The sequence below is a fragment of the Centropristis striata genome, chromosome 14 (genome assembly GCF_030273125.1).
Source record: "Centropristis striata isolate RG_2023a ecotype Rhode Island chromosome 14, C.striata_1.0, whole genome shotgun sequence".
Lineage (NCBI taxonomy): Eukaryota > Metazoa > Chordata > Actinopteri > Perciformes > Serranidae > Centropristis > Centropristis striata.
In genome coordinates, this window is record NC_081530.1 from 31,261,784 (window position 1) to 31,275,576 (window position 13,793).

Sequence of the window (13,793 nt, forward strand, 5' to 3'; positions counted from 1 at the left end):
TTGATTATTACAAATAGGGTGATTCTCATGAACATGGTGCAGCTCATAGCAAAAATCCAAGAGCATTGAATACATATTTTCTATGACCCTTTATAACATATACAATCTAAAGTCACTGTTTAATATGAATTTATAATCTATTTGAACATTTTTAATGTATTTTCTGACATTTTTAGACACTGTGAGCAACAGAATTCATTATCGTAACACATTTTTAAATAGAAATAAAAAAACAATGAAAGTTTTTTTTTTTTTTTCTTTCTTTGGCAAGCAATGTTTGCCAAATGTTCAAGGGTAGCTGGTATCACCAAAATGTATTTTATTAAAATTTACACATATTTTAATGCAAAAGATTATTATATTTATATTTGATTATATTCTGTTAAATTATACATTTTTAAACAAATGTTTATTTATTTTTATAAAGTTTATTAAATATTTATTGTATATAAATGTGGGGAAACCATGACATTTTTATCTGGACACATTACATTAATGAATTTGTGAATCAAAAATATGTTCAAAAATATAGAAAATATTATTTTATTATTTTTTTATTGTTCATTCCTATAAAAGCGAAATATGTTTAGTTTAATAAAGTATGTCCTTAAAATCTTCACAGACAGAACTTAGACTGGCTTCATGAGAGTCACCCTCTGTCTAAGTTTGTCTCATTAACAATCCTTTTTCTGTGTTTTCCCTCACAGCCGGCTGATCTTTCCTGCTGTAGTAACGCTGGTCATCGCCACCTTGACCTTCCCACCCGGGTTCGGACAGTTTATGGCGGGAGAGGTCAGAGCTCATATCTTGTTCTACATCCTTTCACACATAGAAACAAGGAGAATGCAGGAAATCTGTTGGTACCTGTTGCCGTGCTGACAGCTACAGAGAGCTTATGAACAACAAGCTGCAGTAAATGCCACCCCACATGAGACGACTGCACTAACTGTTTCACTAGTACTGTAATGGTATCCAGAGTTCAAGATTCTGTTTGAACCTCGTTTTAAAGGCCACGGTTTGGTGGGAGTTCAGTACAGCAGAAAATAAACAAAAACAGAAACAGACATGTGTGACAGACAGATAGATGCGTCTTCCAGGGGACTCAGGAAACAGTTTCCCCCTCGACAACTTTGCTCAACTAATTTAATTAGAAAAGTCGGAAAAACAGTTCTTTATTAAACTGTACAAACACTAAACAAATACTTTCCCAAAGGGCAATAGGTCATAACAGGCTATAAAACCGAAAGCATCTCTTGTGCTATGAAACTGAAATACAATATAAACAGAATAATAAAAACTTGTGCATTAGGAGGAATGTAACAATTAGTTCCACCTTGGCTAAATGCCAATGTTAATTGCCTTTGTAATTGTTTTGTCCTGCCTTTGTGTCTAAAGGTTGCTTGAAAGCAGCAGGGATAAGAGAGTGTGCTACAGTTTGTTTTTATCAGCACATCCAGGACCTGGACTGGCACCTTTTGAGGGACAAAAGGCAGCACACTTTGATCTGGCAATAGTATTATGGTGCCACAATGAAATCACTTACAGTACATGTGTAAGAAGCTGCAAAATAATTCATGTTTAAATCCATAGATCCATTTCTGCACATTTCTGCCTAAAGCCACACTTTTCCAGCGCTTAACAAAGTGTGACAGCAGGTTGGATAAAGTGTGACACCCTAATGTTTTGAATAATTTGGATTAACATTTAAAATACGAGCTGTAAGCTCTGTCGATTAAATTGAACCGAACTGAAAGCTATTCTTGGATATGCTGGCACAAAAGGAGTTTAAGGTGAAAGCTCAGACAGACATATACAGTATCAACCGCTCACACACCCAGCGCTGAGAGCTAATCATGTGTTTTACACACGCTTAGAATAGACCACTTAGTGTGAACCAGGTGTGTGTGTGTGTGTGTGTTTGTGTATCCATCTGTGTGCATATGTCAGTCAGCAACACGTTAACATGTTTTTTTTTTTACCCATGCCCCCAGTGCATGCCTTTACACCCTCATTGTAGAAATGTCTCACACCTTTTATAACAAACTCACAGCATTGTTTAACACAGCAGTGAAGCCAAGTGATACCTACATTTAAATAATTTCACTTTAGGAAATAAATCTGTATTTGACACACGCTCTCCCCCCTAGAAAGTGTATATATAGCTTTTGGGGAATTAAATCCTTCCAATCCAACTTGATAGCACAGTGCAGAGTGACAGAAGCAGCAGCACAGTGAGAGGAGATTAAAAGCTACATGGGTTGTGAACCAGACATGAACCCACAACTTCAAAAAGGCACAGGAAAGCCTATTATTACATCCAGCTCCGTCGAGGCCAACAGCAACCTTTCACGGAGCCGATCCTCCGTATTTCCACTCAAACACCCAACCGTGAATTTCAGGGCCTCGATTCAACCCTCGCTCCAGCAGGAAGTACAAAAGTAGAAAAATCAGAATGACGTTAGTGTTGTTTTTCCCCGGCGGCGGCGTTATGCAGATGTGGGATGTGCTGCGATTTGTGCCTGTGAGCAAATTCAGAGGCATCTATGCAAATGTGGTGCAAAATGGTTGAAGTGAATTAGTCATTCATGAGTCATCTAAAGAGAATGAGTCATTGGACACGGCCACCCGTACCCGTCTGCTTCCAGCTCTCTGGATGACTTCCTGTCTGTGTGTCCCACTTGACTTTCTTCCTCCTTTACTCTCTTGTCTCCCCTTTTTCTCTCTTTACTCTCTTTCCCTTTCTTTTTCATCCATCTCCTCCTTGTCTCTTTCCCTTCCTTTGTTAAAATTCATACCTCCTTCCACCCATTACCTCTTTCTTCTCTTTCTGTCCTTCTCTCGTTCTTTCTATCCTTTTCTCTTTGCCTTCTTATCCACCTTTTAATACCCTACACTTCTCTCATATCCTCCCTTATTCTCTTGTCTTCCTTCCATTCAATCTCTTTCTCTCCCTTTTTACTGTCACTCTGTTTTACTTCCCCTTCCATCCCTCTCTCCCATCCTCATTTCACTTTCTATCCTCCCCTGCTTTTTGTCTCCAGCTACCTTTGCACATTCCCATCTTTCTCCTTTTCACTTTCTACCTCTTTATTTATCTTCTAACTCCCTCCATCCTTCCTCCCACTCTGTCCCCCCACTTTCTCCTTCTTTGCTATTTCTCTTACCATTCTTGTTTTCTCCTCCCCCTCCCCCTCTCTGTCCATCTCTCTGTGATTGTTCCCGCTCTCTCCTCCACCTCTCTCCCACCCCACTCACACCCTAACCCTCCCTCCGTAACACCCGCCCTCACCCCTTCTTCCCCCTGCCTCTCCTTCCTCTCCGCCCCTCTTCTCCCCCTCTCCAGCTGATGCCAAGAGAATGCATCAACTCCCTTTTTGACAACTTTACGTGGACAAAGATTTCGGGATCTCCTCCTCCGGCCGGTCTGGGCCGCTCCGCCGCCTGGCTGCACCCTGATGTCAGCGTCTTCCTCATCCTGCTGCTCTTCTTATTCATGAAGGTCTGTGTGTGTGTGTGTGTCGTTGGATTGTATGTGTGTTTATGGGGAGTGTGTGTGTGTGTGTGTGTGTGTGTGTGTGTGTGTGTGTGTGTGTGTGTCGTTGGATTAGATGTGTGTTTGTGGGGAGTGTGTGTGTGTGTGTCGTTGGATTGGATGTGTGTTTGTGGGGAGTGTGTGTGTGTGTGTCGTTGGATTGGATGTGTGTTTGTGGGGAGTGTGTGTGTGTGTGTGTGTGTGTGTGTGTGTGTGTGTGTGTCGTTGGATTGGATGTGTGTTTGTGGGGAGTGTGTGTGTGTGTGTGTGTGTGTGTCGTTGGATTGGATGTGTGTTTGTGGGGAGTGTGTGTGTGTGTGTGTGTGTGTGTGTGTTGTTGGATTGGATGTGTGTTTGTGGGGAGTGTGTGTGTGTGTGTGCATGCGTGTGTGTGGCTGGCTCCACCTGACGTCAGCATTTTCGTCATCATCCTCCTCTTCTTCATTAGGGACATTTGTTGCAGGTCACTCATGTTGTGTGTTGGTGACGGCGACATCTGTGTGTGTTGGTGTGTCTTTGTCCTCCTCCTCTCCCTTCCTGTCCAAGGTCAACAGCACTGGCAGGTTGCCAGCAGTTGGAGCATTCTTATGTTTTCTTGAAAGCAGCTACACACACACACACACACACAGACCCTGGAGAGTTACTATTCGTGCTATCTCAGTTGTTATTAGCATCGACAAATCTTGTCTCTGTGCCGGGCTGACTGTGAATCAGCAGAGAGTTGATGATGTCTGTAAAGTCTGTAAAATATCCCACAGCGTGCACACAGGTGGACAAACGATCTCTAACACACTACCAACAACCCAAATAAACTTTGATAACTAAATCACACTAACAAGGCAGCTGCAGAGACAACATGAATGCTAATAAGCATTAATAGCATAGCAACTAACAGGTTCAAAGAAAACGAGCAGCGTGATGGTGTTTAAGTATCAGGTATGAAAATGAACAGGGACCAGTCTAGAAGATCAGACAGAACTGATGTAAAGGTGCATAACCTGTCTCATGGGAGTCACAAGGTCTTTTGTAGGCCCTGCACGGTCAGTGTAATTTCCAAAGCCATTTTTTAAGTCGACTCCGAAGAGTTACTGCCTCTGGCCATGGTGTGAGTACAGCTTAATGATCCCACTGCAGACGCTTCAGAATGCAGTATAAGAGTACAAGGAAGACTGAGGGTTTCCAAAACCACTGGCTAGTTCTTCTCTTTCCATATATACACTACCGGTCAAAAGTTTTAGAACACACCAACTTTTCCAGAATTGAATTGAAAATGATGCACTGATGTCTCAGTGTACTCTGAAATGAATGCACATTTGCAACATTTAAAATTCTTTATTGAGCATGATAGTGTTTTGAAAGTAAAGAAAAGATTCAAAATCACATTTTATGTTGGACTAAAGGACTAAAAAAAAACTTAAAAGACATGAAAAGAATTCAAAAATGGACAAGACTCCATAGAGTTAAGTTGTTAACCCATTTCTTGTTCCCTGGAAAAAAAAAGGCCTACTTGTATAATTCTGAAATGTACATTATTTTTCAGTTTTGGTTAAGCTTACCTTTTTTTATTTACCTCTGGCAGTTCACCACTAACCTCTGTACCATTTCAAGCTGTTCATTTGACTTGAACTGCTTGAATTTCAATAAAAAAATGGAAAAATTGAGGTGTTCTAAAACTTTTGAACGGTAGTGTATATGTTAGTAGTTTCTACATTCTTAAGTTTTTTGAACCCATGATGTTTTTTCCTAAAATGATTCCACAAAACAATAGTGAACAACAACTTTCACACTATTTCTAACATTACAGCATCCAGTTTTTATAGGGCCGACAAACTGGGAAATAACACTGTAACCACTAACTAAATCTGTCAATTCGACTTGAATTGTGATCAAGACAGAAACTCGTCTCCAAAAATCAAGGCTGTCTAGAAGGCAAAGGTTGGCCCTCCTCACGTTTAGCCTCCTGATGGTCACACTTTTTCCCCCCAATCTTGTCAATCTATCCACCCCGGTATTGTTATTCCAGAGCCTCTTGGTGTCAAGTGTTTCATGTGTGAAAAACACAGACAGACGAAGTCTGATCTCTAAATACTCTGAGTCCTGACCCGCCTACAGTCTGTTGGCTGCTTCAGAAAACAGCACCAAGCTGTTGCTGCCTCCTGCTTGATGAAAATCTGCAGCTTTTCAAAAGCTCAAGCAGAGAACAGTGAAAGATTGGGAAACTGGGGAAGCAAATTACTTTCCCAGTCAACACAAAACCAGACTTTAGTCTACATGGAAACACATCACACAAAGTTCTGTTTACACATGTATTTGTTTGGCAGTCTTTCTCAATATCTGCCCAACATGTTGTATTGGTCAGCGTGGTCCGGTTGTGAGATTAACCGCTAAGAAGACGGGACTGTCTTTTCTTGGGATTCCATCTTGAGACAAACCAGTCTCAAGCTTACATCTTCACAGTACCAGAAGCTGCTGAACTCTAGGAGGAATGGAAAATAACAACCTCGATTCCAAAAAGTTAAGACACTGTGTAAAATGAATATAAACAGAGTGTTAGGGGTGTGCCATATCGTATCGTTCACGATAATATCGGAATTTTTTTTTAATGGTTAAAAAAAATACATATGATATTGGCAACATGCCTACTTCTTGATGTAGTGGTTAAAGTTGTTTTAATCACAAAAAGCTACTTAGTCTCTGTCGCTAAACACATGCAGCTTTCAAAATAAGAGCACAGTGTGTTAAGAGAATCCACCACAGAATTTACAAGAAGACTGTCAAAATAAGATGCCTTAAATAAAACCTTTATTCTCCTTTACAATATTCCATTAAAATTTGCCCCCGAAACCCCTAAATGGTTATTTTTATTATTTGCTCATACACAAGAATCGAGAGTAAATTTTTTGTATTTGGCAACTGTTGAGATTTGCACTTCACACTACATTTTAGATTTTTAATTATTGATACATTTCCTATATCTTTCTAGGTATCTCCTAATATCTTCAAGAATATCGTTATCGCAAAAAATGCCTGCAATATCGTGATATTCTTTTAGGGCCATATCGCCCAGCCCTACAGAGTGTATATTTACAAAAAACTGAAGTTTAGCATAAAATATATCGTCTTTATACAGTTTTCAATTAAATATATGTCAAAAGCAATTATAGACATGTCTAATATTCAACATGGTCCTCCATAGTTTATCCTAGATCCACTCTATCATATTTTTAGAATGACTCAAAATCCATTAGTCTTTTTAGAGTTAACCTCAGTCTGTTTTTCTGCAGTATTTAAGTCAAATTAGGCAGAAATGCCACATAAATAATCCAATCAACAGGATATTAAAGGCTGTCACTCAGCATCATACACTGCATTGGTTTAGTCATGGTGTTTCTCAGTTGAGCAGAGCGGCTCCCTGTAGTGAAAACTTAATTCAACCAAAACTGAGAGCAGCTGGCTGGTAAAACTCTTCTCAGAACACACACACGTACACCGTTTTTTTCTGCTTTCCTGTCGCCTTCTGCTGCTGTCTGCCTTTCTCTAATACAAACTCAAACACACACTCTGGATCTTCCTCTCTCCCCCGTGTGTTTAGGCTTCTCTCTGCCCGTTTCCCTATCTGCCTTTGTCCTGTACATGATTAGACTTTCTCTCTTTGTCTGCATTTGAAGAGTTAATTTGCAAAAAAACAAATCAATAAAGCGATTCCTAAAACAAATAAACCATTTCCCTTGAGTGCACAATAAATATACATGATTTAGGAAAATGCTTGATATTCCCTGGACTGCATCAAAAAATAAAAATGCATGATTTGGGAAAACAAATCAACCATCTGCAAAAATAAATTAAGCACAAGCAAAAAGTGTATATTCTGATTTTAAAGGTACTTTTGCATTGATTTGGTCTGAGCAGTGAGGCAAACCAGGAAGTGCCTTAAGCTGCATTCTACCGAAAAATCCAGCAGGGGGTGCTGACGGTGGCTGCAGAAGTTTTTCGTTCCATCCATTTCAATACAAAATGAGAAATCTTCTCACTTGATTTACCTCAGCTTTTTTTTTTTTTTGAGACTATGGTCTAAATTTCTAGTAAAAAGTCTTCTTCACGACAATTTGATAAATAATGGCCCCTTTGAGAAGAAAATAGAAGATAAAGAATCGTATGATTTGGGGCGGGGCTACCTTTGATTGACAGGTCACTAATAAGGCGAGCCGTCATCAGGAGAGAAGCAGAACAATGCGTATCCACGGCAACGTGTCAATAAAGTTATATATAACGTTATATACATATAAAAAAAAGGACATTTGCCGGTTTGGTCTCATAACTTTGACCCTTTCACTGTATTTTCACTAAATGACAGTTTATTTGAACGTTTTGTTCATTAAATGTCTTGTTCAACATTTGGTTGGACTAACAGACACTCCGAGGAGTCGCTGCTCAGTTTTCTGAGGTCAGTAACGAACATTTAGTTTTAGTTTTTGCCAAAACTAACATCCCAGTTAATGCTCCAGTTAATGCTAACATGAATTAGCAGCAGCTTCTCTCAGTCAGGTTGAGGTGTAGAGAGTCTGTAGTCAGTGATCAGATCCCTCTCCTCCTCCACAGTCCAGATATGGTCTGCTCCCCGTATAGGAGACAAGATGGCGACGAGTGTGACACTGAACTCGATGCTTCCAACTGGCCACAAACCAACGGGTGACGTCACAGTGACTACGTCCATTATTTATACAGTCTATGGTTCCAGGACCAGTTCTTATTGAACTGCGGTACGGTCTATGTGCAGTTAGATACCTGTGGGTCTTCAGTGGGCCTCAAACTCAGGTTAGGACAATCCAACCCAGGGTGAACATCTAAAAGAAATTTAGGAAGATCACCATGAATATTCATACTTGACAAGAACCATATGCAGTATATTTAGACACATAGTGTTTTTTTTATAGCTTATTTTATGTCTATACAGCTTTTAAGCAACATTTCATGGTCAGCTTCTTTATAGATAGTGTTCCGTCAAAGGGTTATCCTTTTTTATTGACGGAGAAAGATGAGTCAGAGCTCTTGCATTCAATGTTTTTCTGCTAGAATTGACCTTTTTCAAGTTGTTGTCAGACTGTGACTAACTGTTTTTACTTCCATCTCTGTCTTTCTTTATCACACATAACAGGCACCCACACTTCCTGTCGTTATTTGCACTCCTTCTCCAGATTGTTCTGTATCAAAATGTGGCACTAACTCTGTGTCTTAGTGTTTCTGCTTCCATCTATCTCAGGATTTTTGACACTGATGAAAGTGTGTGCTGAACGCCTGTGTGTGTGTGTGTGTGTGTGTGTGTGTGTGTGCCTGTTTTGTGCTTCGTGTGTTTCCGCAAGATTGTGTCTGACTGTCAGGACTAAAAGGGAGAAGACGACTGTGAGCGCGGTCCTCTCTGCCATCAGGATAGCAGCCACCCTGTGAGAGACGCGCTAATGAGTTTTTATCTTGTACCACAGTAATTAAGTTCTCAAACGATGATGACAAATGATGTGTAGAATAGTAATCTGGACTGTTAAAATGGTAATGTAGTGTTACTCGCCAATCCCGTCAAATCAAAACGGGAAAGCGCAGTATGTGGGATGCTGGAGACACACACACACACACAGAAAAATCCCGAGCCTGGGTAAGGGTAATCATTATCACTGATGAGCTCTCTGCAGCCAAGAACAAAGCGTATTATTAGGGGAGCTATTTTGAAGTTACATTCTGATGAATACAGAAACTGTTTGGAGACAAACAGTGTAAGTGACATTTGAAGGTTGTGTTTGCCTGTAATTTAACCTGCAGAGGAGTTTGCATATTTGTTTTTTTCACCCAGTCACTCCTTAGTCACAGAGACACACATTCATCTGGGAGCCACTCGGTGCAGCTGCAGCACCATCCTCTGCAGCTTCACTGGAGCAGCTGTTGATTTAAGTGCCTTGCTCAAAGACACCCAAGGGTGATTGGGTCTCCTCCCCCGACACATACACACACACCCTTTTTCCCTGATTCTCCTCTTCTGTAACTAATCAAGCTGTGTCCAAATAGGAGGATTTTTCTTTTCCTCCCACTTAAATGCAGACACAGAGACGAGAGTTCAGAAGGGCACAGCGACTTTACAGCTCTCCTTTTGCTTTGAAACACAAGCAATGAAGGAGATATTATTGAAAATGAAAACAGGAGGAAAAAAATAGCTGCTGTCCTGTTTGCTCTTGAAAGCAAAATTGGGATTAAGACTTGTTTTGTCCCTGACTGTGGAGCAGTTTGACAGCTTGTCAGACGGAGAATGGTGACGGTGATGAAATCTTCAGTTCAAACACAAACTTCAGCCTCGTTGACATGACGTGTCCTGAATGCAAGGCTCATTCTCAAACTGGGCTATATTATCATGCATTCAACAGGTGGTTGCTCACTTTTTTTTTTATTGATTGATTCAAGTTTATTTCGAATATGAAAACAAAATAATACAAAAAGAGAGACAAAACATTTAACATGACATGTAGAATACATATTCGAAAAAGAGTGAGAAGAAGTAAAACTTATAAACTCCCACCCCCTCCCCTTAAATATGACTAGTTAAAATCCTTGTCTAAACATGTCTTGTATTACAAAACATAAATATAATTTACCTATACACCGTAATTATACATACATACATACACACACATGCCCATATATACATACATACATACACGAACACACGCACACATACATACATAAGAAAGGAAAAGAAACAACACAAAATGACAACCAGTGTAAAAAAGATCAAAATAAATAAAAACAGTATCCTCATAACACTTGGTGCTACCCAACATCTCCCTCATCCCTGTTAGTACCTCTGGAAAATAGTGTCTTTATCATAGACTGTATATAAATAATGGACGTAGTCACCGTGACGTCACCCATTGGTTTGTGGCCCGTTGGAAGCCTCGAGTTCAGTGTTATACTCGTCGCCATCTTGTTTCCGATACGCGGAGCAGACCATAATTGGACTGTGGAGGAGGAGAGGGATCTGATCACTGACTACAGCCTCTCTACACCTCAACCTGACTGAGAGAAGCTGCTGCTAATTCATGTTAGCATTAACTGGGATGTTAGTTTTGGCTAGCAAAAAAACAAAAACAAAATGTATCTTTCTTACCTCAGAAAACTGAACAGCGACTCCTTGGAGTGTCTGTTAGTCCAACCAAACGCTGAACAAGACATTTTACTGAACAAAACATTCAAATAAACTGTCATTAAGTGAAAATGCAGTGAAAAGGGTCAAAGTTATGAGACCAAATCGGTAAACATCCTCTTTTCTATCTTAATAACGTTATATATAACTTTATTGACACGTTTCCATGGATACGCTCTGCTTCTCTCCTGGTGACGGCTCGCCTTGTCAATGACCTGTCAATCAAAGGTAGCCCCGCCCCAAATCATATGATTCTTTATCTTCTATTTTCTTCTAAATGGGGCCATTATTAGAACTATTGACATCAAATTGTCTTGAAGAAGATTTTTTACTAGTGATTGAGACCATAATGTTGTCCCTGAACATTTTTTCTGAGGTAATAAATCAAATGAGAAGTTATCAAATTTAGCACTGAAATGAATGGGCAGATTTCTTTTGCAGCCAAACTTAGCACCCCCTACTGGAATTTTCGGTGAATTGCAGGCTTAATGCACTTCCTGGTGGCCTCCATGCTCAGGCACGGAGATTGCCGCCTGGTCTTTGTACCTCATTTTAAACTGTTTCATGTTCGGACATTGCTTCAACTCCATCGTGAGCTTGTTCCATAGTCTGAAACACAAAAACCCTTCCTGTTTGTGCGAATCAACGCTAAATTAAAGTTACTTTTACCCCTTAAATTATAACTCCCCTCATGAATACGAAGTCATTTCTGTGTATTTATTGGTAATACATTATTTTTTGCTTTGTATTTGCATTTATTACAGGCTTCACTACCATCAGGCTGAAGCAGACTGATATTTGGTTTCCATCAACTGTTCCCAGCTCTCTTATCTAAACGCTTTCTCTCTTGCAGTTCTGGATGTCTGCTGTGGCGACCACCATGCCCATTCCATCTGGAGCTTTCATGCCTGTCTTCATACTAGGTGAGAAAAAACACCTGCAGCTTTTATCATTTGTAGCTGGGGTTGCATGATGATGGCTATTATGATGATTATTTTGGTGTAGAGCATGTTATAAGTGCTACTACTGTGATATTAAAGGGGAAAAAAAGCTTTTACTTGTCAATTATTGCACTTCAATCTTAGCAGAAACTGAAGTTCCATTATTTGCAAACTGGAATCTTGATATGTGCTGTTGAGTTGTGCGATTAATTGCGCGCCCTATTATTTATGCCAAACAGACTAATTTTGTGTTTCCAAGGTTTTTGCTTCATTAACTTTCATGTAGGAAATCAGTCTATTATTATTCAGATCAACATTTTAGGAATCAGTGTTTACTTGCAGTAGTTTGCAGTTCATCTGTTTGTTTTTGTAGTGTGAAATGTTTTGGAGCGTGACCTTTACCAGTGCTTCACTTTAAAATATTCATCATTACCAGCCGCAAACAACTTCAAATGAATAAACTCTGCTCTAGATATGGTGAGTCGTGGCGTGTGTGTGTGTGTGTGTGTGTGTGTGTGTGTGTGCTTCTCTGTGGTTTTAAAATGTGGCCTTTTGCACTGTCGCAGCACAAAACATAAAAATAATCCAAACTTTTAAATGAGACCATTATAGGGGTCTTCATGAAAAACTAATGACATGATAGTGGTTGTTCCAGGCCTTTCTCTCTGATTGTAGTGGTGTTTGGGATATAATCATGTTGGAAGTGATTTCTTTCATCAGCCTTTTCACCATCTGCTGTCACTAGAAACACTGATGACTTGAGTTCTGTTTGCTGTGGTGATAAACAGAAAAAAATCAGTTGAGCACCCAACAGAGGCTGGCAGTGTTATTGGTGGTACTCTTGCTTGTCTACTTTAATCATACATATTTCTGATAATTAATGGGTTTATATTTAAAGGGATAGTTGGCTTCTATAAGTTACGTATTCATAGTCAGCGTTAATCTTTAACAGATGGTGATCAACGTGCAACCAGCATAAGCTTAGCAATGTACTGCTGTGGACTGAGGCAGAGGCAATTCCTATTATAGCCACCTAAAAAAAACCCGTATCAGTACGCTCTACCGCTTTACCTTTCCCTCCAACTGACACCATTAACTTTGCTCTCTTCAAAGCCACCAGACTCCTTTGACAAAAACAGTAATTTTACTTAGAAGAACGTGGGAGCTGCTGGTCTGCTTCTGCCTCCATCAGTTAGTTAGTTTGTGTTATTGTGTCACTTTGGTGTTTTAAAGCTAATTTAGATTCAGCAAAGTCAAACAATAACACAAACTAACCAACAGAAGCAGCAGTTGACCAGGCCTGTGTTCTGTCAGGTAAAATTACTGTTTTTGTCAAGTCTTGTGACTTTTAAGAGAGCATAGATGGATATAACAGCTTCAGATCCCATTGGAAAAGGCTGCAGATGACATATTTTTATTTTATTAGGTGCTACTGCCCCCGTCCACAGCAGTACATTGCTTAGCTTCCATGCTAGTACTCCTGGCCGCTTCCCCAAAATTGGAACTTGCTGACCACCATCTACTGTAGGTAATACATTAGGTGCCACTATAGTCGAATACCCGGAATGAGGCGGGTCTCCCTCACGGAAATGCCCCTAATTTGAATGTGAGCTGGCCCTAGCGGCCGTTTGGCCGGCTGTTTTTGGCCCTGTCGAAGAGCAGGGCCATTTTTCTCCCCTGAAAAAAAGCCTGGTTGCAAAATGGATAGAACGCTAAACGGGATGTGACCTAGTTCTCGACGCCACAACAACATGCGCAATTTTTAAAAGCCGGTGAAGTAGCAAGGAGTCACAACAATAATTTGTCCATAATCACCGCCGCCATGTGCATGAACACAGCGACAAGAAACACAGCAGCTCTGTTCCTTCCATCTCAGCGTCTCCTTCCTTATTGTTTACATTGGCGTGTCTCCCGTGTTAAATCTGTCACGTATGTGACATCACGGTGGAAACTGTCGCTAAGTGATTATGTGACGATGGAAAACCATACATCACCTCCGAGTCTCGTAAATCCCTCTGGGGCCTTTATTTGTAATGGAACTAGCCAAGTGAGCGGCCGTCTGAGAGGGCGTGGCCTGAGACTTTCCCAGCGGCCACTCTTTACCTTAATGAAAACGCGCCTATTGATTAAAGATAAT

The 13,793-nt window shown here is 40.3% G+C and overlaps 1 protein-coding gene across 1 annotated transcript in view; it reads left to right on the forward strand.

Moving 5' to 3' along the window:
* Nucleotides 1-13,793, forward strand: part of LOC131984347 (chloride channel protein 1-like) — a 70,113-nt gene that overhangs the window by 34,365 nt on the left and 21,955 nt on the right. The window contains exons 14-16 of the mRNA XM_059349214.1: nucleotides 708-792; nucleotides 3,344-3,499; nucleotides 11,569-11,638. Coding sequence (XP_059205197.1) covers nucleotides 708-792; nucleotides 3,344-3,499; nucleotides 11,569-11,638 — 311 coding nt within the window. The remainder of the gene's footprint in view (nucleotides 1-707; nucleotides 793-3,343; nucleotides 3,500-11,568; nucleotides 11,639-13,793) is intronic.